General features: G+C 48.8%; 1 protein-coding gene across 1 annotated transcript; it reads right to left on the reverse strand.

Moving 5' to 3' along the window:
- Nucleotides 1–1,168: 1,168 nt before the first annotated feature.
- Nucleotides 1,169–23,227, reverse strand: LOC140912489 (acyl-CoA (8-3)-desaturase-like). Its single transcript, XM_073346952.2, has 12 exons — nt 22,944–23,227; nt 14,320–14,430; nt 13,536–13,733; nt 12,343–12,444; nt 12,002–12,130; nt 8,482–8,542; nt 7,703–7,779; nt 6,177–6,274; nt 5,727–5,823; nt 5,077–5,156; nt 4,313–4,438; nt 1,169–3,588 (listed from the first exon to the last, which is right to left on the reverse strand). Exons 1-12 carry the CDS (start codon nt 23,139–23,141, stop codon nt 3,537–3,539), a joined length of 1,329 nt encoding a protein of 442 aa, XP_073203053.1. The 5' UTR covers nt 23,142–23,227; the 3' UTR covers nt 1,169–3,536.
- Between the last annotated feature and the right edge of the window lie 724 nt (nt 23,228–23,951).

Below are 23,951 nucleotides of genomic sequence, written 5' to 3' on the forward strand. Positions count from 1 at the left end.
GCTATCCCTTTAACCACTTAAAATCTGCCTTTTAGAGTTAATAAATTTGTTTTGTTTGTAACATTATCCAGTTTGTGCAATTCATATCTGGGGGGCAGGGGAGGGGGGAGAGAGAAGCTGTGCATATCTTTCTTCACATTGAGGAAGAGGGCGAATTTTTATGAGCTTGCACTGTGCAGATTCTTCTATACAGCACAAGACAATATACCTTTGGTCTGTACTCCAAGGGAGGTGGGCAACTGAGTGCTGGGACAAGTCTCTTAAACTCAGTCTTCCCAGAACTGATCTCAGTGTCTGTGTCTTTCTGCAGCTGGGTGTGACCCTGCCTGTGTGTGTGCTAGAGGAGGCTTAAGAGCCTGGCTCAGCAAGACAGGTTATAGGGGGCCCATTCTGGCAGAACAGGCAGGCTCAGTGGTATCTCAGCACATCAGGTGGCATCTTGAAGGGGAGCAACCCATCACAAGGTGAAATGTAATTCTGTCCTGAAGTGATTTAAGGTGGGAAGAGAGCCTCCCCTGGGTATACTGCCCAATGGACGAGAGAACTCCCTTCACAGATGTGTGAGGATTCTTCCAGATCCTGAGAACCTGGACAGGGAGTAGATGATCAGGGTAGAGCAGCCACAGACACTGCTGCTGCAGCATGGACAAATAGTTGTTCCCCTAAAGATTCCTTTGACTTGATGGATTCTATTTTAGTCTTTATAGGTTCATATTCTGCCCCCACCTCCAGATTATCTCAGCACCTACCAGGCACGCATTCAGCAATGTGACTAAATTCTGTCAGGTGTGATCTATTTTCCCCCCTCATCCTCACCCCAGGGGGAGAATGGTGTATAGAGTTTTGTTCTGGTAGGGTGCGTTAGTTTGTGTAAAATGTACCTGCTGCTCTGTGTTTATGCTAGTGATGGCCAGGTTGAAGAAGTGCGCCTTGAACTTGGAGCAGAAGGTGGCAAGGTTTGTGATGGTCCTTAGCTCCTGCAGGAGGTTATTCCACAGTTGCAGACCAGCCCTCAGAAAGCCATGTTTCCTGCATAGATGAGATTTACTCTTATGATGGAAGGGATTGCGGAAGGCAGGGGGTTTCCTTACTAATCCCCCACATGGGGGAAAGTGATGGGAAAGAAAAGGGACAAAATAGGAGAAAACAACCACAGGAGCCCAGAAGATTTCATTTAAATTTACACTCTTTATTCAACACTGTGGACCTATGATTTAATGGCAATTTAACTATTTCCATTAAACAAAAATGAATTCTCATCCCAGCCGTTGTCGAGGGTGAGGTGACACCGCCCACTTCACAGGCCCTCCAATCTTTTGGATGGTGGCCAGAGAGGGGAAGTTACATTTCTTTCCCAGTCCCCTTTAGATACTATGGCCATGTCTACACTAGGAGTGCTTTGCTGGCATAATGACACACAGCAGTATACTCTCCTGGCAAAGCTTGCCATGTGTGGATACAGCTATACCAACAAAACTGTGCTTTGTAATGGCATAGCTTATTCCAGTCCCACCCTCCTCCCGCAGGCAAAACCAGCTATCTACGGAAAAGCAGTTTTGTTGGTATAGCTGTGTCTGCACTAGGGGCTTTGCCGGCACAGTTGTGCTGGTCAGAGGTCACCCCACTTCTTGCCCCTGACACAGCTGTGCCAGCAGAAGTCTGTGCTGTATTCATGGCCTGAATCAGCTATTACCATAGTTGGGAAAAGTTGTCACAATGTTGTCTGGCTGCAGGACACACGGGAGCGAGGGGAGGGCAGGGAAGATGGGGAGAGTCCTTGCGTCACACTTGTCCATTTAAGAACTCCAGAGAGAGAAGGAAAGAGGCTGGACCCAAAACTTGGAGAGGGGAGGCTCAAACACAAAGAAATGATGGGGGCAGGCAGGGTGCGAGCGATCAAACTGCAACCTTTAGAAAGGTCACGCGAGATGCTACATTTGCTTTGGCAGTTGGGCTGTTTGGCCTTGTAGGTAGCGTCGGCAAAGGCCGTAAGGCTAATTAATACTCTGGCAGAGTTACAGTGAAGCGCATACCCCTTCGGAGTATGTCTTGGAGGCACATTACCTAATAGGGTACGTCTACACTGCAATCAGAGACCCATGGCATGGGTCTTGCAGGGAGGGTCTTGGAGCCTGGGCTCTCGCCTGAGCCCGAACCCCTATACTGCTATTTTTAGCCCCACAGCCCAAGCCCCCCCGCACCCAAGTCAGCTGACTCAGTGCTGTGGGTTTTTTACTGCAGTGTAGACATACATACCCATAGAGAACCAGAGGCACAACATGCTGGCCTGTGTTTGTGTGCCCACAATGCATGTCCCCCACTGCCCTCTGCTGGCTGGAATGTTAGACATGTTCAAGTGGAGTCCTGAACCCTAATGCCTCCACAGTGGAAGAAGATTTGCCTGTAGCTCACATGGGAGCATCCTGTGCTTTTGATGCAAAAAATCCTGAATTCTCTCCCTATTTACAAAGTCCTCAGTAGCCAAAGGGTGCAGTATAATAAGTGTACACTCCCAAGGAGCCATGGATTGGTTATACAGTCTTCTTCTTCCTCATCTAAACTGCTGGGGGCACCATGGCAGCCAATCTGGGGGGACTAGAGGTTCCACTTGCATTAACGTCTATCTTTTTAGCGTATCAGTAACTGGTCCATCAACTTTTTCACTTTTAGAGTATGGCACTGTGGAAGCTACTCAGGCCATCTCCAGCAGAAGTTGCAATATGATAATTAACCCAGAGATCCAGGGGCTCACCGTCCTACCTCTAAAAAAAACACTCAAGGCATATATGTAGCAGCACTCTCATTGGACTCAGCATGCCAAGCCCCCCACATCTAGGAAACAGCTCTTGCATCCCACCTGTGCCTGCTCTGTGGTTTGGTCTCTCTCTTCTCACACTCATCCCTACGAAGTAGTCTAAGCTCTTGCCTGGTGGTTTGGCCTTTCTTCTCTACCCCACACCCCCAAGGTCTGGACACTTGGTTTACCATTCTTAAATGCACAAGGATGTTTAACAACGTAGCCCCTACACAGGTTCTTCTCTTTCCCACACTTACATTTCTCCTTATTTCTCCCTCTTCCCACCACCTCAACTTCTACCTTCAGTGATCTCAGCCTGTCCCAGCTTCCTTGATTCTTTCACATGGGGAAGGAGCAGAGTAGGGGTTAGATACCAAGCTGCCAGGCATCTCAGAAATATTTGTTAGATAAAAGGTTTCTCTCCTACAGACACAGCAAGTGAAATGTCACCAGACAGAAGGGCGTTAATTCCCAGACCTACAAGCTGCTCCTCCTTCCCGGCAAGTGGTCTCCTCCATTCTGATCCTCTCTATTATTCAGTACCAAAAAAGGAGGAGTAGGAGAAGCATGAGAAGGACTAAGAACAAACATCTTAGAAAAACCCCACACTCATTACTGGAATTAAGCTTGCCCAGCTCCACACCCCTGGCTCAGCCAGCTCTCTGTCCAGTGTCTTCATGGTGACCATCGTGGGAGGCAGCGAGGGTGGGGGAATACCTCTGTTTGGAGCTGCTGCTGCTTATTTATGTAGATAGGCATCGAGCCAGAGCTCCCCCGAATCCTTCAGAGAGCTGCAGGGATAGAGAGAGGGAGGCGGATTAGTTTAGAAACAAATGATGAAATGTGGCAGCACAGTGAGAGTAAAGATCAATAAAGCAAATTTGAGAAGGGGGGGCTGATGAAATCTAGTGTAATATTCAAATCCCTTGTATGGAACACATCAGGGAGATACTCAAAGACACAGTGATTCAGGCTACCGATCCTGGGAAAGACACAGGACAAGTCCCTATGGAGTCACGAGAGACGGTTGTATGATCCGAGGGTTAAAGCAAACAACCCAACAGGAGACAAAAAGGAAGGAAGCAAGCAAAGGAGAAGACATGGTTAGGTAAGGTTTCAAGGCTATAAAAAATACAAAGAAGGAATGAATGAGGCTTGGGACAGACCTGACTAGGAGACCCCACCCCGACATAATTCTACAGTGACAGCAATGGAGGCACCTGAGATGGGAGAACAGGCTGCTGGCGGAGTGTTTTCCATCAGAGTGTCCACACTAGCTATCTGCAACTGACTGAAACCAGTGGCTAGATCTAAAAGGATCCATATCCCACTTTCAGTCCCATGAACCATCCAATCCCATTTCTATTGCATCTCTTCTGTTCCAGCTGCGGCCCTCCCACCCCACGTCCCTAGTGGACCTGCCCTCCCACAACGGGCACTGTCTTCCCACAAGGCCCAGCGTCCCCATCTTGTCAACGGCTGTTGCACAACATTTTTACATTGACTGACACCTACTGCACAATGTCGCCAAAGGCAGTGAGTAGGGGCTTGCTCTGGTACTCGATGCCGTGCTTGGCACACAGGGACTTCACCAGGGGGGCCACCTTCCAGTAGTTGTGTCGAGGCATTGTGGGGAAAAGGCTGTGGAGAGAGAAGGGGGCTGATTCCATGAGATCTCATAGACTTTAAGGCCAGAAGGGACCATCAGGATCATCTAGTCTGACCTCCTGCGCAACGCAGGCCACAGAACCTCACCCCACCCCACCTCACTACTGTAATAGACCCATAACCTCTGGCTGAGTTACTGAAGTCTTCAAATCATAATTTAAAGACTTCAGATTACAGAGAATCCACCATTTACACTAGTTGAAACCTGCCAGAGAGCTGGTCTCTCATTTAGTGCTTCACAGGCTTCCTGCCTCCCCTCAAGGAGCCAACCTCACAGGTGGCTTATTCTCACTTTGAATCTGGAATCAATTAGTGCCCTATAGTGTTCCCTTCTCACTATATTCAGTGCCTGTACTCACTGATACCCCATGCGGTTCCCATTCTATCTCCCTCAATGGGTGTAGTCACTGGTGCCCCAGAGAGTTCCTGCCTTTCCATCTGGTGCCCAATAGTTTCCACTCCTCCTCCATGTCTTGTGCCCCATAGATTTCCTGCCCTTTCCTTTGTGCCTGTTTTCACTGATGCCGCACAGGCTCTCTTGCCCTCCCCTGGTGCCCATAGTGACTGGTGTTCCTTAGGATTCCTTCTCTCATCCCTGCACCCATACTCACTGGTGTTCAATCTGGAAGTTCAGGTGCCCACTAAACCAGTCATTGAACAGAGACTGATGAACATTACACGTTGCCTGGAGCTGGGGGAGGAAGGGGAGCAGTGAGTGTTGTTCCATGAATGCTCATCTCTCATTTGCCTGGACAGCAGGATACCCTGGTGCCACCCTCTCATCCTCACTCTCCTCTAGACTGAGCAGACTAATCTGAGGATGGGGATGACAGCTCTTATTCCTGAGGACAGTGAGACCAGGCCTGGGCATTCTGGGATATGGGATCAGAGTCCTAACCAATACGGAGCTGGTCTCACCAGCAGGATTAGGCCAAATCTGCCCTGACTCTCCTCTGTGGAGGCCTCCTCACCCTTACAGAAATGGGCACAGGGTCAAGATACAAGAAGAAGGAAGGACATAGGAGCGTCTTGCACTGGGAGAGCTCCATGCAAAACCCCAGATCACCTGCAGTCACCATGTCGCCCCCAATGAGTGCAGACTCCAACCCTATTACCACGAATTTCAGAGTGCTCACAATGCCTTTCCCTACCGAACCCTGTAACCCTCTACGGGCTCCCTGCTGACCCCTAGCATCTATAGCAAAGTGCCATCTGGTCTGGAATTTACACCCACAGCTCCCAGGGACAGAGACGGTCATACCTGAGTAGAGAACCAGTCCACATTCTTATCGTAATCGATGTGCATGGGGATGTGGTTCATTTGCGTCACCCAGACAAACCAGTTACTCTCTATGAGCCTGTGGAAACAAACACACACAAAGCAGTCACTCACCACATGCCCACCTAAGCCTATGAGAGCCAAGGAACAAACACTCTTCCTGGGCCAAAGCAGTTACTGCTTGATGAAACTTCTCCCATGGATTCCAACCAACCGGACAGCAAAAGGCCCACACAGGTGATGACACCACAGGGAAAATAATCTCCCCTGTCAGGTCATAGAAAGTCACAACGGGCAGAAGATTAGGGGGCAGTTAGGAAAAGAAGAGATGGGCAGGTTGGCTAGAGGACTAGAGAAGGGCAGAGCAGAGGGATTGATAAGAAACAGTTATGAGCTGAAGCAACCATAGGGGGGTAGTAGGGTGAGTGATACCTGACCAGAAGAAAGAGCCCCAGGAGCCCTTTCACCCCCAGTAATGGCAAGTAGGTGAGGAAGAATCGGATGTAGAAGGTCAGCATCCAGGCCAGGTCCTGTCAGAGAGGAGACAGAGAGAAACCTGCATCGAGGCTGTAGATTACAGCCCTTGCCCACTGCCCTGCACTGGCAGCCCCCGAAATCACCACTATAATTCACAGTCTTTATCTCCCTCCCCTCCCCTAGCATGCGCCATCTGAAATGCAGCCCTGAAGACATCCACCCCTCCTTACTGCCCATATGCTTTAGCTCCACTTCGCTCCCTGGCACGTAATCAGCCTGACCTGGGCCATGTGCCAAAAGAAGGCGCACCCTGAAGGGCCATCTCTCGCTCACCTCCGATGCTAGGATGGGCAGCGAGGGCAGAAAGGAGAGACTCGGGAAGTGGAAGGGGAAAGCAGCAGCAGCTATAGACAGCTTTGTTCTGCCTCATTTCCCTCCCACCATTCCTTGTTCCTCTGCACTTTTCTGCGGGCTTTTCTCTGGTACTTATTCTCTTTCCTGCAATAATCCTCTCTCAGTTGCTTCTCTCCCCAGTCAAGACCCCCTTGCACCTAAATCTCAGGTGAGAGCTCTTCCTTTTCTGCATTTGCCTCCCAACCCCCATTATCCCTCCTTGTCCCAGCATACCCCCCTACCATGCTCCTGAAACACACACCCACCCATATTCTCCTTTGCCCGGTCCACTCTGTGCTGCTGGAGGACTGGGTTATAGGCCATTTGGGAAGCCCGAACAGTGTAAAGGGGGGATAAAAAGAGAGCTTCTGGGGGCAGGGAGAAGTGGCTGATGAGGCCGGATCTCTGCTACAGGAACCTGGCACTGCTCTGGGTGCTCTCTCATGCTGGGCTGTAGAGCAGGAGCCTGGGGGCCCCACCACTGAAACTGGGTGGGGGAATTAGGAGAAAGGGGCCTTCCCCCCAAAAGAGAAAAATCTATTTTTTTTTAAATGTATTTGTCCCAGGCAGATGAGGCACTGAATTTCATTCTCAGCCCCTCTCATTTCTATTGCTTTCCTTCCCGCTCCCCTCAGCTTTCAATGGTTTTCCCCCTCAGGCAGCCACAGAAGGGTAAGCACTGTCTCCCTTCCCGCCCCAAACCAGCCACTGGTTTGATGTGACATTTGATGGTCAGGCTCCATAGAGCTGCACCAACCCCACAACATGAGGGGAAGGCCCCAGAAACCCTTGCTGACTGACCACCATCGGTGCACAGCAGCAGAGCCCATATAACTCCCTTTGTTACCACAGTTCTCACAGACTGAGAAGCACATGCATTAGGGGGAAGACACCCGCTCTCCTCTTCTGTCAAAGGATTAGGCACCAGTCATACACCCATCCACTGTGTCACAGTGAGACATGGTGACCAGCCACTCCACACTCAGGACTCCTCCCTCTGACTTTTCAGTCCCAGCTCCTCACACTGAACCTTACTCAGAAAACTAGGGGGAGGCACCGCAGGATCTGGCAAAATTGGACATACTCACCACCCACTGTCTGCGCTGCACTGCAAAGTAGAATATGTACCACTGGAAGTAGAGGGGCACCAGGGCTGGGGGTCCAACTAGAGAAGAGAAAAGAAGAATGCAGAGACATGAAGCAGGTAATCATATTCCAAAGGAATTAATTCGGAGGGTTCTGGTGATTCATAGAATATTAGGGTTGGAAGGGATCTCAGGAGGTCATCTAGTCCAACCCCCTGCTCAAAGCAGGACAAACACCAACTAAATCATCCCAGCCAGGGCTTTGTCAAGCTGGGCCTTAATAACCTCTAAGGATGGAGATTCCACCACCTCCCTAAGTAACCCATTTCAGGGCTTCACCACTCTCCTAGTGAAAAAGTTTTTCCCAATATCCAACCTAGACCTCCCCCACTGCAACTGGAGACAATTGCTCCTTGTTCTGTCATCTTCCACCACTGAGAACTGTCAAGCTCCATCCTCTTTGGAACCCCCCTTCAGGTAGTTGAAGGCTGCTATCAAATCCCCCCTCACTCTTCTCTTCTGCAGACTAAATAAGCCCAGTTCCCTCAGCCTCTTCTCGTAAGTCATGTGCCCCAGCCTCCTAATCATTTTCGTTGCCCTCCGCTGGACTCTCTCCAATTTGTCCACATCCTTTCTGTAGTGGGGGGGGTCCCAAAACTGGATGCAATACTCCAGATGTGGCCTCACCAGTGCCGAATAGAGGGGAATAATCACTTCCCTCGATCTGCTGGCAATGCTCCTACTAATGATTGCTGGTACTGCATGGGAGTAGAGATACTCACTTATGAAGAAGTACTTATGCTGATGGTTGTAAGGCATGAACTTCTTCTTCTTCATCCCGAGCTGTGAAAGGAAAAGGGATCACGGCAGGTTACCTGGGCTACAGAGACACTTATACAAGTACTTCGATCACTCTCCCTCAGAGGGAGGCTCAAAAATCCCCTACCAACTCCATCAGGAGAAATGTCTGCATAAATACCTTCCAGAGACAGGCATTAACAGGAACCTGCCAGCCGTCTCTTCATACCTGGGTCCCCCACAGCACTACTTCACCCTATTTTATATCTTCTAAAGGGACCCCTCCCCACTGCCTCTGATGCACAACTGCCTAGGCTAGGCCCTTGAAATGTGAATTCTGACCTGCACAACAAGCTGTTCCCCAGTAGGGGGAGCTGGAACCACTTCACAAATGTGACTCCATTTATTACTATGACCACGACCAAGGTTTTGTCTTATCACAAGTCCTCTCAAGAGACCATTGAGCTGATAAGAGCCACACAGACAAATAGTGGTACTCTACTGAATAATACACCCAACAGCAGGCCATATGCTCAGGTTTCTCTGTGCTCTCAGGGTTAACTCACACCAGCCTGTTAACCAAGAGGAGAAGAAAGCGAAGTTGGGAAACAACCCACACCCAAACCTCTCCAAGATCCTGACCATCACCCAATCCATATCCTTCAATTCAGAGACAGTGGGGCTCAGAAAACAGGAATGCTCTGATGGGTACGCTAAGTTGTTAATGTGTGCAGTGTTGTTGCAGCCATGTGGGTCCCAGGATACTAGAGAGACAAGATGGGCGAGATAATATCTTTTAGTGGACCAGCTTCTGTTGATGAAAGAGATACGCTTTTGAGCTACAAAGGGACCTGAAGAAGAGCTCTGGTGTAGCTCAAAAGCTTCTCTCTTTCAACAACAGAAGTTGGTCCAATAAAAGATATTACCTTACCCACCTTGTCTCTCTCAGTTAGTAAGACAGATCTGTAGCAGGCCCTGATTAGAGCTGTCACCTTTGTAGAGAAGGGATGGACGGTCCTACTCTGCTCTACCCTGCCTCCACTGAAAGAATGAAAATCAGCAAAATGGCTCCATGTGGATGATACTAATCCAGAAAGCTCCCTTCACTCTGGCATGCACAAAAGGTCTCATCACATGGTCACAAGAGAGTGCTTATCACCTGGATAATACAGATAAACCAACAGACTGAACAGTAACTGAATTTTGCCTTCAGTAATGCTCTGGAATGAACAAGAGAGCAGCGGGGTCCTGGATCTGGGATGGATTCATCTTCACCTCCAACAATACTCACGTGAGTAGTCCTGTTGAAGCCAATGGGACTACTCATGTGCATAAAATTAAGCACATGCCGGACTGCGGCCTTACTCCCCACTGTAACTTGCTATTGGTTGCAGAAGCTGGCAATATCTAGGCAGGCTGCCTTCTAGAACAGTTGCTTAATACAGTTCCGAGAACTGGAAAAATGCATGTGGTACAAAGCATAATTCACATGCTATGCAAAAATACAGAAACCAAAATAAAACACAATGCTATTAATATACGTGGCAGTGTTTAGAACACCCACCCATATCAGCCTCCAAAGCAGAGACAGATAACCACCTAGACTGTAGCTCATCTCCATGGAAACAAGGATGAATAGATTTTCCTATCTGGAGACACTTGATTTTCAGTGCCCTATGTACAGATAAGTGAGACCATATCACCGCCATCGTCAAACAACTCCACTAGCTCCCCATAAGCCAGGGGTGGGCAAACTTTTTGGCCTGAGGGCCACAACTGGGTATGGAAATTGTATGGCAGGCCGTGAATGCTCACAAAATTGGGGGTTGGGGTGCGGGAGGAAATGAGGGCTCCAGCTGGGGGTGCAAGTTCTGGGGTGGGGCTGAGTGGTTGGGAATGCAGGAGGGTGCTCCGGGCTGGGACTGAGGGGTTCGGAGGGCGGGAGGGGAATTAGGGCTTGAGCAGGAGGTTGGGGTGTGTGAGGGGGTCAGGGCTGCAGGCTCCAGGGGGCATTTACCTCAAGCAGCTCCCAGAAGCAGCAGCATATCCCCCCTCCGGCTCCTACACGGAGGCGCGACCAGGCAGCTCTGCATGCTGCCCTGTCCGCAGGCGCTGCCTCAGCAGCTCCCATCAGCCGTGGTTCCCGGGCAATGGGAGCTGCGGGGGCCACACTTAGGGTGGGGGCAGCATGCAGATCCCCCTGGCTGCCCCTACGCGTAGGAGCCAGAGGGAGGACATGCCGCTGTTTCCAGGAGCCAGGCGGAGTGGGGCAAACCCCAATCCCGCTCCCTGGCGGGAGCTCGAGGGCCAGATTAAAACATCTGCAGGGCCGGAGTTTGCCCACCCCTGTCATAAGCACAATCACAGAATCATAGAAACGTAAGGCTGGAAGTAACTTGGACAGATCATCTAGTCCAGCCCCTCACACTAATGCAGGACCAAGTGTACCTAGACCATCCCCAACAGGTGTTTGCCTAACCTGTTCTTAAACACCTCCAATGATGGAGATTCCACAACCTTCTTGGGTAATCTGTTCCAGTGCTTAACTATAAAGTTTTTCCTAATATCTAACTTGCTGCAAACTAAGCTGATTACTTCTTGTCCTAGCCTTGGAGGACATGGCGAACAATTAATCGCTGTCCTCTTTATAACAGCCCTTAAAACATTTGAAGACTTATGTTCCCCCTTAGCCTTCTCTTCTTTAGACTCCACATGCCCAGGGTTTTTTTTAATCTTTTGTCAGATTTTTCTAAACCTCATATAATTTTTGTTGCTCTGCTCTGGACTCTCTCCAATTTGTCTACATCTTTCTCAAAGTGTGGTGCCTAGATCAGGACACAATACTCCACTTGAGGCCTCACCGGTGCCGAGCAGAGTGAAAGACTTACTTCACAAGTCTTCCATATGACACTCCTGGTAATACATCCCAAAAATGAATCACTAATCACGAATCAATCTTTAACACATTCTAAAACATAGCCAAAAAAGCAACTTTTAATGAAGTTTAACTGTATGGAAAGTTTAAAGAAGTTGTAACAAGCTGTTTGGAGCTGGGGAAGACAAAGTAATGTTAAATATAAGACAACATTTCAAATCTGGGTAATTTTTATACTGATTCAAAAGCAGTTTAATGAACTTTCTCTTTGTTACTCTGAAACCTGACTAAAGCTGGACATTTTCAGGCTAAACCAATTTTCCAAGTCAAAGTTATACCAGGACAAAAAAATAATGGAAACTGGTTGCAACCACAGCTACAGGGAGGTTACTGCCACTCCATGATCTCTCACTTCCTCGTCCTCTCTCTCAGGAAACTGGATTTTAAGCAAGAGGTCCATCCCTCCCAACTCCTTCCCAGAATGCCTGAAATACAGAGGCAGCCCAGCTGTTCTGCAGCTCTGTATCATAGTGTTCTCCCCAACTTTATGCTGCTTCCTGACTTTGGATCTTTTTAATGTTGCTTCGTTCCAGTGACCCAACCTGCCCCCAGACATCCCTCAGACTCACCTCCACAGACAGTGTCTTTCCCAAAGCAAAAAATAAGGGGTGCATGTTAACATCAGGGTCCTTGCGGAAACAGTTGGGTTTGGCATGGTGCTGGAAGTGCAGATGATTCCACCAGCTGGCCGGTGCACCCTGCAGGAACAAATGTGACCAGAGGATTCAAACATCAATGCTGCCAAAAATAAGTCAACTCCTCCACCACTTATTCACCCATTCCCCAGAGCTGCACCACATTCCCCTCCCTGTCAAGATTAGGGAACAAGATCCTTCTTGAACCCATGGGGCTCCCTTGCTCATGAGTCCTGTTGAAACTCTGGCGATTGATCTCAGCACTGAACACTTACTTTCAGATGGCCAATCACAAACTTGTGAACCAAGTGATTCCATTTGGATTTGCTGAACACCGAGAGATGCCCGAAATCATGCTGGAGCCACCCAGCCTGGGCCTGGAAGACAAAAGGAATCACTGAGAAAAAAGCCAGAGTTTAGTGAGCTTCTGCAACAGTGTTCATTCTCCACACATACAGTCATAGGAACAACACTCCTGCTCTCCTGACTGTTGACCTCAAGCAGGGGAGAGCCCCCTGTACTGGTCACAAGGAGATATTTCCATTCTCTACACACAGTCCCAAACATCACTCCCTCACTATACTGCCACTAGACTCCAGCCCAGACCGGGTGAGGTTACAGAGCGCTGGAGAGTTGTTTATGTGGAGAAGGAGGGGCCAGGAAGAAAAGGCTATGGAACTAAGAATCAGGGCATTTATTCTCTTCAAACTGGTCGGAGCACCGTAACAAAGTAGCCTTTGATGAGAAGCCTGCCTCCTCCCAGTGTTTGCAATTCCAGAGGGACCACCTGGGCAGAGGAGGAACAGCTGGGGCTTTCAGAGCTGCTATGTCCTCAGCTCCAGAGCACTATGTGTTCCCATGGGAGCACAAGGAGGGCATGGCTACTGCCTAGTGTCTCTCAAAGTTCATACAAAACAGAGCAGAGTACAGCCTTGTTTCCACTATAGCAAGAAGTCCGGGACCAATGACGCGCTCTAGCAGACTATGGGGAGGAGATACGTAGGATACCAGTTCTAACTCCGCTCACTCAAAAAGCACGCGTCAAGGGGCTGCGTTCCCCCCTCCCGCCCCCCAGACCCTGGGAAGGAGGGGGCTGGAATTCTCGTGAGCCTGCCACATCCAGAGCTTCTGCTGTATTTCCAACAGCTCCTCCTCCTAAGAGAGGCTGAGTCTAAAATAGCTGGGAGCTTCCCACAACCATTGCTCCTCCCTTCCAGCTCCTTCTGTTAAGACACGCAAGGAATGGAGAAGCTGTGAGCTCTCCACGTCCGGAACTCTCTCCTGCTGGGAGAGACCAGAAATGGAGTCGCATTCAGCTCCCCACCCCCAGCATTCCTGAAGCATTTTCAAGTTTATCTTTCCTTGGCTCACCAAGTAAAAGAGCATCAGAGGTACTGACAGAAGTACCCGGGGATATGTCATTGGTCCCGAGTTTGTGGAAGTACAGGATGATCCCCAAGCAGTATACCTGGACGGTGCCTAGCAGCAATGCAGAGAAAAGGAAAGGCAGCAAGGATGACCCAAAGTACCAGATGGTGAGCCAGGCGGCAGCATCCAGCAGCAGAATGTGCAGGAGAAGCAGGAAGAAGAAGAGGTGGTTGGGGTTGAGGAATCCCATCCTCTCAACGGTAGTGCGCAGCTCCCGGAAGTCCTCTACCAGCAATTTCTGCAGGGAGACCCAACACTCAGCACTCTCCCATGGGTGTGCAGGACAGCAGCCTCGGGAGCCCTGGGAACTCCAGAGGGGTCACTGCAGCAGGAGTGGAAAGCTGGAGTTCCCTCCGAGGCAGTAGCTGTGACATCAGGGAAAGTATGCAGCTCACATGCTATGATGCTTGGGCAGGTGAAGGGTCTCTGTGACACCGGGGAGAGCCTATGGCTGACTGGATCTGCCCTTCTCATTCCCACCCTCAGGTGAGGGTCACTAGGACACCAAAGGGATCCCCTGGTCCGTAAGAGCTGCCCTCTCCCATCTGCGTCCCTGTATCACTGAGGGGAGCCTGCAGCTAACATGTTCTGCTCCCCGCCTGATGAGTGTTGCAGTAACACAGGAGGGAACCTGTGACCAACAGGCCCTGTTTTTCTAGCTGGTATTGCCGGACACCAAGCGGAAGCCTCAAACAGGCATGATTCTAAGATGGCCATGTGATTTACCATTTACTGGAAGTCCTGGTTGCCAGTAAATGAGCGATATCAGCACATCCCCACTGCTGCCGCAATCCATCCCAACATCCGTCTTTTACGACACTCACGTTTTTGCTGGGCTCAAAGCTGGGTTGCTCCGGTGCCAGTTCCCCAATCAACAGCGAGTTCATGTACTTTCTCACCAGAGCCTTGTCAAGGTGGAATGCCCTGAAGGGATCCTGAAATACAGACAAGAGGATCGGGTGAGATAAATCACACACTGGGGCAGGGGAGCAGACAAGATGCTTCGTGAACATCCCCAGTCTAGCAGAATGTCATCCAGTGGTGGAGCTACTGGACCCTTCTTCTTTCCCTGCCCAACAGCGATCTCTTCAAAGCCAGAACAGACAGCTTGCAGGAGGAGCTCTCTGCCACTTTCTAGCTAGATATTTCTAATGCATGTCACCATGGTATCTGGGCCCTCTTCCTCCCTACCTCTGAATCAGAAGTCTTTCCTTTCCTGTCCAACCCATAACATGCCTCCTTGACCCCATTCTCTTCTACCTCCTGTTTCCTCTCATTTCTCTCCTTTTGTGCAACGCCAGCCATTCCCTCTCCTGGCTCCAACCCCTCCACTTTCAAAATATAAACTTATATGCCCTCTTCTGCACTCCACCTGGTTCTCTAACACCCCATTTCCCTCTCTCCTTTGCCTCTAACCATTCCAAGCAATGGTTTATTCCCATTCCCTCCATTTCCCACACTTCCAGCTGGGCTAAGGGCAGGCAGCAAAGCTTATGCTGCAGTCGCTCCCCCTGATCACAGGAACTGCTGCGACATCTCCAACGGGCATTGCTAGTTTCGATGCTCTGCACTCTCCCTACTGGGCTAACCAGCATGGTCCATCCACCGCAAAGGGCTGGAGGCAGAGTACTGCCTCGTTGACCTGCAGAATGGGTGCACAAGAGCTAGAGGAGAAACAGGCTGGGGATTGGGGCAACTGGAGGGTAGGGACAGGACTGGGCTGGCTGAATTGAAAAGGTTAATCAGTTAAAGGAGGAGGGTTGGGGAGGTTCCCCCAATTTTACCCCAGGTTCTGCCACTCACTGCAAACAAAACCCCCAGGCTCTTCCCCACTGACAATCTCCCACGGGAACATCTCACAGCTTCCCTGTTTACTACTGCTCCCACTCCAGCTGCCTTTGGTTTCCTCAGATGCCTCCCCCACCATTACTGAGCAGTCTGTGTAATAAGCTCCTGACTCCTCCAACACCTGTGCACTGCTGCTTGGGAGAGCCCTGCAAGGGAAATCAGTGACTTCCTGTCACTTGGGAAAATCATCAATCACTTAACAGATCTATGTTCCCTCTGCCCTCTCCGGGAAAGCGTGGCCCCAACCAAGCAAGTCAGGGTTTATATACCCGTATCACTATAGTCACAGTCCAACTTGCTTTAGATTCCAAACCCACTGGAGGGGGCGCACATGTTAGTTTGGTGCCTCACCCCCATTAAAAGTCTCCCGCTTTGTTTGATGTTACATTTCCTCTCCCCGTGTCTGTCCAAGCACTGAAGTTACAGTCTTCCCAGGACTAAGTTTGCTTTCTCTTTTCAAGGGAATCCCTGCCCCCACTCCTGGTTTTCTTTGTTTCCAGTACATTGCTCAGCACTGCACGTGCCCACATGGCATTGTGTTCTTTTGCAAAGTGCTGGCCCTTTAAATGGCACCTAGCCAGGAACAAACCGTTTTCAAATGTGGCTGATGCAGCCATTTCCAGCTTAGCCTTGTTGTATTTAATCAGGAAGGGGAGAGGGCATCCGCTCAGCCCAGGCTTACCTCAACAGGGGAGAGGGAGAGAGGTATTTCCGTCTCTGTTCTCCTATTGGAAGGGGGAGAATAAGGGGGTGGTACACGGGCAGACCAGGAGCCCGTGGTACCACAAGTTCAGACCAATCACTACAATTGGTTGTACAGCCTGGCAGTCAAGTCTCAAGGGAGAGGGGGTAGGGGATTGTGATGGGGCTTTAATGCACCTTCTGAGAATCATGGTAATGAGGCAGCAAGCCACACATTTAAAGGGGAAGTGCTTTTCCTTTTTCTAGGAGTCTGATTTTGGATTTCCAGTATAGAAATATCCAAAAAAGCTGGAATTCACTCCAGCTCAGAAAAAAGAACAGGAGGACTTGTGGCACCTTAGAGACTAACCAATTTATTAGAGCATGAGCTTTCGTGGGCTACAGCTCACTTCACCGGATGCATAGAATGGAACATAGAGTAAGATAGATAGATACACATACAGATAAGTTGGAAGTTAAGTTACCATAAAAAACTGTGAGAGGCTAATTAGTTAAGATGAGCTATTATCAGCAGGAGAAAAAAAAAACTTCTGTAGTGATCATCAAGATGGCCCATTTAGACAGTTGACAAGAAGGTGTGAGGATACTTAACTTAAGGAAATAGATTCAATATGTGTAATGACCCAGCCACTCCCAGTCTTTATTTAAACCCAAGTTAATGGTAACTAGTTTGCATATTAATTCAAGCTCAGCAGTTTCTCCTTGGAGTCTGTTTTTGAAGCTTTTCTGTTGCAAAATTGAAAAGGAGGACTTGTGGCACCTTAGAGACTAACCAATTTATTTGAGCATAAGCTTTCGTGAGCTACAGCTCACTTCATCGGATGCATACCATGGAAACTGCAGCAGACTTTATATATACACAGAGAATATGAAACAATACCTCCTCCAACCCCACTGTCCTGCTGGTAATAGCTTATCTAAAGTGATCATCAGGTGGGCCATTTCCAGCACAAATCCAGGTTTTCTCACCCTCCACCCCCCCCACACACACAAATTCACTCTCCTGCTGGTGATAGCCCATCCAAAGTGACAACTCTTTACACAATGTGCATGATAATCAAGTTGGGCCATTTCCTGCACAAAGCCAGGTTGTGATCCCAGGGGGGGATGTGAGAAAACCTGGATTTGTGCAGGAAATTACACAATGTGCATGATAATCAAGTTGGGCTATTTCCTGCACAAATCCAGGTTTTCTCACATCCCCCCCTGGGATCACAACCTGGATTTGTGCAGGAAATGGCCCAACTTGATTATCATGCACATTGTGTAAAGAGTTGTCACTTTGGATGGGCTATCACCAGCAGGAGAGTGAATTTGTGTGTGTGTGGGGGAGTGGAGGGTGAGAAAACCTGGATTTGTGCTGGAAATGGCCCACCTGATGATCACTTTAGATAAGCTATTACCAGCAGGACAGTGGGGTGGGAGGAGGTATTGTTTCATATTCTCTGTGTATATATAAAGTCTGCTGCAGTTTCCACGGTATGCATCCGATGAAGTGAGCTGTAGCTCACGAAAGCTCATGCTCAAATAAATTGGTTAGTCTCTAAGGTGCCACAAGTACTCCTTTTCTTTTTGCGAATACAAACTAACATGGCTGTTACTCTGAAACCTGTTGCAAAATTGCCACCCTTAAATCTTTTACTGAGTGGCCAGAGAGGTTGAAGTGTTCTCCTACTGGTTTTTGAATGTTATGATTCCTGATGCCAGATTTGTGTCCATTTATTCTTTTGCATAGAGACTGTCCGGTTTGGCCAACGTACATGGCAGAGGGGCATTGCTGGCACATGATGGCATATATCACATTGGTAGATGTGCAGGTGAACGAGCCCCTGATGGTGTGGCTGATGTGATTAGGTCCTATGATGGTGTCACTTGAATAAATATGTGGACAGGGTTCGCACCGGGCTTTGTTGCAAGGATAGGTTCCTGGGTTAGTGTTTTTGTTTTGTGGTGTGTAGTTGCTGGTGAGTATTTGCTTCAGGTTGGGGGGCTGTCTCTAAGCCAGGACTGGTCTGTCTCCCAAGATCTGTGAGAGTGAGGGATCATTTTTCAAGATAGGTTGTAAATCTTTGATGATGCGCTAGAGAGGTTTTATTTGGGGGCTGAAGGTGACAGCTAGTGGCGTTCTGTTATTTTCTTTGTTAGGCCTGTCCTGTAGTAGGTGACTTCTGTTTTTTCACTTCAGCAGGTGGGTATTGTAGTTTTCAGAATGCTTGATAGAGATCTTGTAGGTTAGTCTCTAAGGTGCCACAAGTACTCCTGTTCTTTTTGCAGATACAGTCTAATACGGCTGCTACTCTGAAACTCCAGCTCAGCTACTTCAGAGGTGAGCAATTCTGTTTCACCCCGTTGTAGATACTCTCTGAAGATCAGAAAGCGTAACACTTGTTGTGTGTCACAGTTCGGGGCAACTGCTCCCATATTCCCTCCATATGGTTCAGCAAGGGCATCCCACTCTAGGCTTCTGGCTCCTCAGCCTTGCCTCTCTTGAGTGGAAACCTGCTTCTCTCTCCCTTCTGAACAGGTATTTCCAGGCTGAACAGTTCCCTACCTACACTGTGTTATTCCCCAGCAAGGCGGACTGCCTCAACAGGCCAGGGTCTGTGCTTTGTTTTCTCTTCAGAGACTAATAACAGGGCAATTGCCAACAGTTATGAGTTACCACACAGCTCTTTCTAAGCAAGCACTTTAATTCTTAAGGGCAAAGCATTACAGAGAGAACATATTTTAAAACAATAGAAGAACCTACAAGCAGGATAATATGCTTGCCAGAGATCACCCCAATTCCAACATGGGCTCTGGGAGGTTAACAGTCCTTCAGACCCCTCCCAGCAATTGGCCAATGGTTTCAGGTTTATAACACCCTTTCCTCAGAACAAGAACCCAAGTTTTAGGGCCTCAGTGGACCAAAGACCTCCCAACCCTCTCCTAAGGATTGGGAACCCCCTTGGATAAGAGGGCCTGGCCATTTGCTGGATCAGAAAGAAGCTCCAAGTCAGTTTTAACTCAGGCTATTTAACCATAAGTCCTTTCTTTGTTTGTTGAGCTCTGGAGAATCCAGTTTATGCGAACCTCATCAGGGAGGGGTGCTTCTCTGGAGATGTTATAACCTGAACACCTTTGACTAATCATCCCTCCCTGCTTTTCTCAGTTCCTGGAGGAGCTGTATTTACTCTTCCTGGGAAAATACATATAATACACAATGATATATATACCACTCATTTAATACAATGGACTCCAAAGATATTAAACACAATTCAATAACATAAGATTTAACTCAGTTCAATAAGGTTTGTGAAGGCTATTGCAGGATATTATCATATCTGTCACAGTTTGTTCCCCGGGTCTGTTAATACCAGATAGCACATAAATCCAACACTAGGTGCCTATGACCCTTATGACTGACCCATTTCTCAGACACTCCTTCACTGGAACAGTGCTTAAAATGGATGGAATTGTCATGATCTTGTGGAGATTGTGAAGGTCTGCACAACCTTAGGCTGCTGGTTATGCCCATATTGTGCAGCCCTAGAAGACACTGGGTCCCAAATTCTATTCCTACCCCGGTCAGTGTCTGGGATTAAAAGGGACGTAATGAAATTGAAATGTCGTCAATCACAATAAGTTAAGAGTAGTTTCAGGTACTATGTCTGCCCCTGAGTCCATGTGCCAAACTTTGTGGTTTACAACCACAACATCCTAATTTTTTAAAAAAAATTTCTCTCCCCATGTGTAAAAGACTCAGGCAGCCAACAGAGAGAAACTGACTACACAGGGAAAGAGTAAACGTGATCTGACTACCCAGGTAGGTGCTACCAAATAAGTACATTTTTCCAGTCCTAGTAATCTTAGTTATTGTTTCTTGTAAAAGTAGCAAAGAAAACATTTTCGGACAGCAGAGTGATTTTTAGGTTGACAGTATCCTTTAATAATATTCTGCAATTATATAGCTCTTTGCAAACACTGGGCTAGATTTTCAAAGGTAGAGGAATATAATGGTGCACACACATTTGCACGTTTAATTTACTCAGGTAAATACTTGATGTGTACCTTATATGCACAAGTCAAGTATTTGTATATGCAGTATATGCAGATGTGGCCTGACTGTCCGTGTATGAATGCACATGTGCAAGAGTGCACACCTAACCTTGAAAATTGGGCACATTATGGAGATTGCATTTGAAAATCTTCCAGTGTTGCCTTAGATAGTTTTACCTCCTGTGAACAGCTGTTTATACCCACCACAATATCTTGTGCTTAGTACAGACAATACAGTAGAACCTCAGAGTTACGAACAGCTCAGCAATGGAGGTTGTTCGTAACTCTGAAATGTTCATAACTCTCAATAAAATGTTATGGTTGTTCTTCCAAAAGTTTACAACTGAACATTGATTTAACACAGCTTTGAAACTTTACTATGCAGAAGAAAAATGCTGCTTTCCCCTTGTTTTTTCAGTAGTTTACATTTAACACAGTACTTTAATGTGTTGGTGTTTGTTTGTTTTTTGTCTCCGCTGCTGCCTTATTGTGTACTTCTGGTTCCAAATAAGGTGTGTGGTTGACTGGTCAGTTCGTAACTCTGGTGTTCATAACTCTGAGCTTCTACTGTACCTAATAACACTGAAAATACTGATCTTACCTAAAACAATTGACAAGTGATGTGCTCTTACACTATGTCTGTAGTTATGAAGTACTAGGTATTTTTCATTATCTCCTTTTTATAGATGAGGAAACTGCAGCTGAGAAAGGTTAAGACCCAAGGACCTGACCCAAGGCCCTTAGAGAGGTTAAGACCCAAGGCCCTGACCATGCAAGCACTTACCTCAATGGGACTACTCAGCTGAATAAAATTAAATGCGCAGAAGTGTTTACAGGTTCAGAGTCATCATTTTCAAAAGTGTTCACTAATTTTGTATGCCTAATTTGAAGACAACTTAAACAGATGGATACCAGTAGGCACCCTCAGTCAAAAATGTTGGCCTTAACCTTTCTAAGCTTGAGTTTCCAAACATGTAAAATGTAATATCCACATGTGGCTGTGCAGATTTTAAATTCAGTATTTTTTTGGGTTCTTCTCTCTGGCAGAAGTTCTCATTGCCACTTCTCAGGTCCAGAGAGTTAAATTGCATTATTTGGGCTGGGCATGTTGTAGTCTACTGGATCAGGAATGGAGCAGGCAATTAAAATTGCTTTGAGTTTTCTCATATCTCACAGCAAAAAAACGGTCTTCTGAAATCTTTACAAACTTCACAGTTTGTGGGTCTACAAAAACCACACAAAGTGAACTAGTGAAAAATCTTACGCGTGAAAATCTTTTTACCACTTTCACCCAGCCCAAGTCCCTACCCTCTGCTGTCAGCTGCCCCGATTGAGATGTCTTGGGACAGCTGACAGTTGGGGTGCACACAGCCAGAGCGTACATGCAAAAATACCTACCATGCTTTAACAAAGTAGCCATTTATGTGCTGGCCAGTAAACCCCAGAAACCATATGTGGAGTGGACAGACAAGTGATCTCATGAAGCATAATGGGCATAAGTCAGCTTGTACATGTTTAAAGTGAAAGCTCAGCAGCGCAGGGATTTTGGTCTCTGTCTAGCATAAGTTACCTAAATACCAAGTACATCTACACTGCTATATAAAAAAATAAATCAGAATTAAAATCCAGGAAAGCAGATGCACTTTAGAGACCCAGTACACCAAAGCGGTTAAGCAAGTGCTTAAATTTTAAGTGTGTGAGCAAACCCGTTGATTTCATGCTTAAAGATAAGCATATGCTTAAGTGTTTTACTAGATTGGGGCCTAAGTGAGGGAGCTGAGGATAATACTGACAGCAATACCCTGGTAAGGCTAAACAAGAAAACCCCATCTCTCCAAATTATTTCTTCCCTGCTGAATCTACATGTTCAGCAACATGCTACCAGGACTCTTGACCAGGACTTTTCTGGTGGGGCCTTCCCTTCACCTTTCATATCAACCTCCAGCTAGATGATATATGGTAAATTTACAAGTCCAATGCTAAACATGCTGTGATCTGCTTTTTACCTCAGACCGCAGCTTCAAAATCTCTGATTCATAATCAGAATTACACAATAAGTCAAGCTACCACTTCAACAGAGGTAAGCAGATCCCACTACTTATCTCCCTCTCCCCATTAGGGCATCCCCTTGCCACCAGTGGGGCACATGTTCTACACAACCTGCTCTTTCTTCTTCGTCTTACTACAGACTTTCCGGATCCCCATCGCCATACAGCTGCTCCAGAGAGCCCCTTCCCCAGACTCTCAGTCAGGTACATAGGAGAACTTGGACCACATAGTCATCCTGCTGGCCTTTACCGGGATCTCTGTGTGGGGACTAGTGCTGCTCACAGAACGGTGGAGGTATCACACCCCCTGCACAGGGCTTCAGAGGGCAGGTGGCCCTTTGGACCTGGCCTAACTCAGGTGCTCCGGCATCTGTGCCCCATACACACGCCACGCTGCGCCTTCCTCCCCTGGGTTGCTCCCTCCGTTCCTCTCATTTCCTGGCACTGCCTCTGGATACAGCCCTTTGATTTTTCCAACATACAGCCCTCCACCCCCACTACAGGGAATAAAATCCCTGCAGTTGAATCCTTTCTTGCCCTCTCCCCCTCACATAACATTTAGCGGGTGCCTAGTACCACCCCTCCCGTTAGCTCGCCCCGCCAGGCTCTGCCACCTCCCATGCCCGCTGCCCCTGCTGCCCTCCCCAACCCTTGCCACACACACCTCCCCAGGGCGTGCAGACACCGCAAAGCAGGGCACAGCCTCAGTGCCACCCCCAATCCGCGTCCGCGATGACCCGCCTGCCCCAGCCTCAGGGCGGGGCTCAGCGCGGCCCGGGGAAGAAAGGGGACCCGCCAGCCCCGGCCCTCACCGTGGCGTCTTGCCCGGCGTAGTGACTGATGACTCGGGCGCCCCCCGGGTGCCGCCGGTAGAACTGGCTGATGTCATAGACCTTCCTGTCGATCACCAGCCACCGCTCCTGCTGCGGGTGCCCCCGGCCCGTGCGGAGCCCGATCTCCTCCCAGGTGAAGCGCCGCGGGGGGGAGCCCGCCGGCTCCGGCTCCTCCATCCCCGCCTGCTGCTGCCGCCGAGCTCAGCCCGGCTCTGCCACTTCAGCCCGCCCCCGTTCTCCGCCGGAGCGCGAGCGGCGCGGCGCAGCCCAGCCCCCGGGACACGCCCCCTCAGAGCTCATTGGCTAGCTCGCTCCTCCAGCCGCGCCCATTAGAGAGCGCATTGGGTCATCTCTTCCCTAACCCCGCCCCCACCACCGCCCCGCCGAGAGCTCATTGGCTGCATTCCGGCACATTGGAGCCGATCGTGCAAAGGGCGGCAATGTCATTGGTTCTTGAGTCGCTCCGGCCCACACTTGGCTGATCTTTGCCATTTTATTGGCTAATTTTCTTGTCAATCATCCCAGACACCCACTCCCATGCTCTCCACGTCTCTGCTGTGAAGGGAGCCCCCTGGGTTTTAATGTTACTCTTCCCCTGAGGCTGCCAGCGGGGGCGGGGGGGGAGAAAGGGGGCGTGTCCTGCCCCAGGGATAGCTCAGGGGTTTGAGCATTGGCCTGCTAAACCCAGGGTTGTGAGTTCAGCCCTTGAGGGGGCCATTGGGGATCTGGGGCAAAAATTGGGGATTGGTCCTGCTTTGAGCAGGGGGTTGGACTAGATGACCTCCTGAGGTCCCTTCCAACCCTGAGATTCTATGATTCTTCACGGGACGCAGTTCTTAAGCAATCCAGCCCCAATAGCTCTGGATTCCTCTTTTTAATTCTTCCCACTCCTCCTTCCTGTCCCCTCTTAAAAACCAGGGGATTTAGCAACATCAGCCCAGCATTGGTCCCATCGTAAGGTTTGGATTTCGAGCTCACTAGAGTCAG

This window comes from Lepidochelys kempii, chromosome 6 (assembly GCF_965140285.1).
Source record: "Lepidochelys kempii isolate rLepKem1 chromosome 6, rLepKem1.hap1, whole genome shotgun sequence".
Taxonomy (NCBI): Eukaryota; Metazoa; Chordata; order Testudines; family Cheloniidae; genus Lepidochelys; species Lepidochelys kempii.

What these genes read in the sequence shown, in the direction of transcription:
- LOC140912489 (XM_073346952.2), bottom strand. Translation starts at nt 23,141, where the DNA reads ATGGAGGAGCCGGAGCCGGCGGGCTCCCCCCCGCGGCGCTTCACCTGG. An exon ending in GCATAAGTACTTCTTCATAA is followed by an intron (nt 7,780 to 8,481) that starts GTGAGTATCTCT and finishes TCTCTTCTCTAG; the next exon opens with TTGGACCCCCAGCCCTGGTG. An exon ending in TGCAGCGCAGACAGTGGGTG is followed by an intron (nt 6,275 to 7,702) that starts GTGAGTATGTCC and finishes CCTCTCTGACAG; the next exon opens with GACCTGGCCTGGATGCTGAC.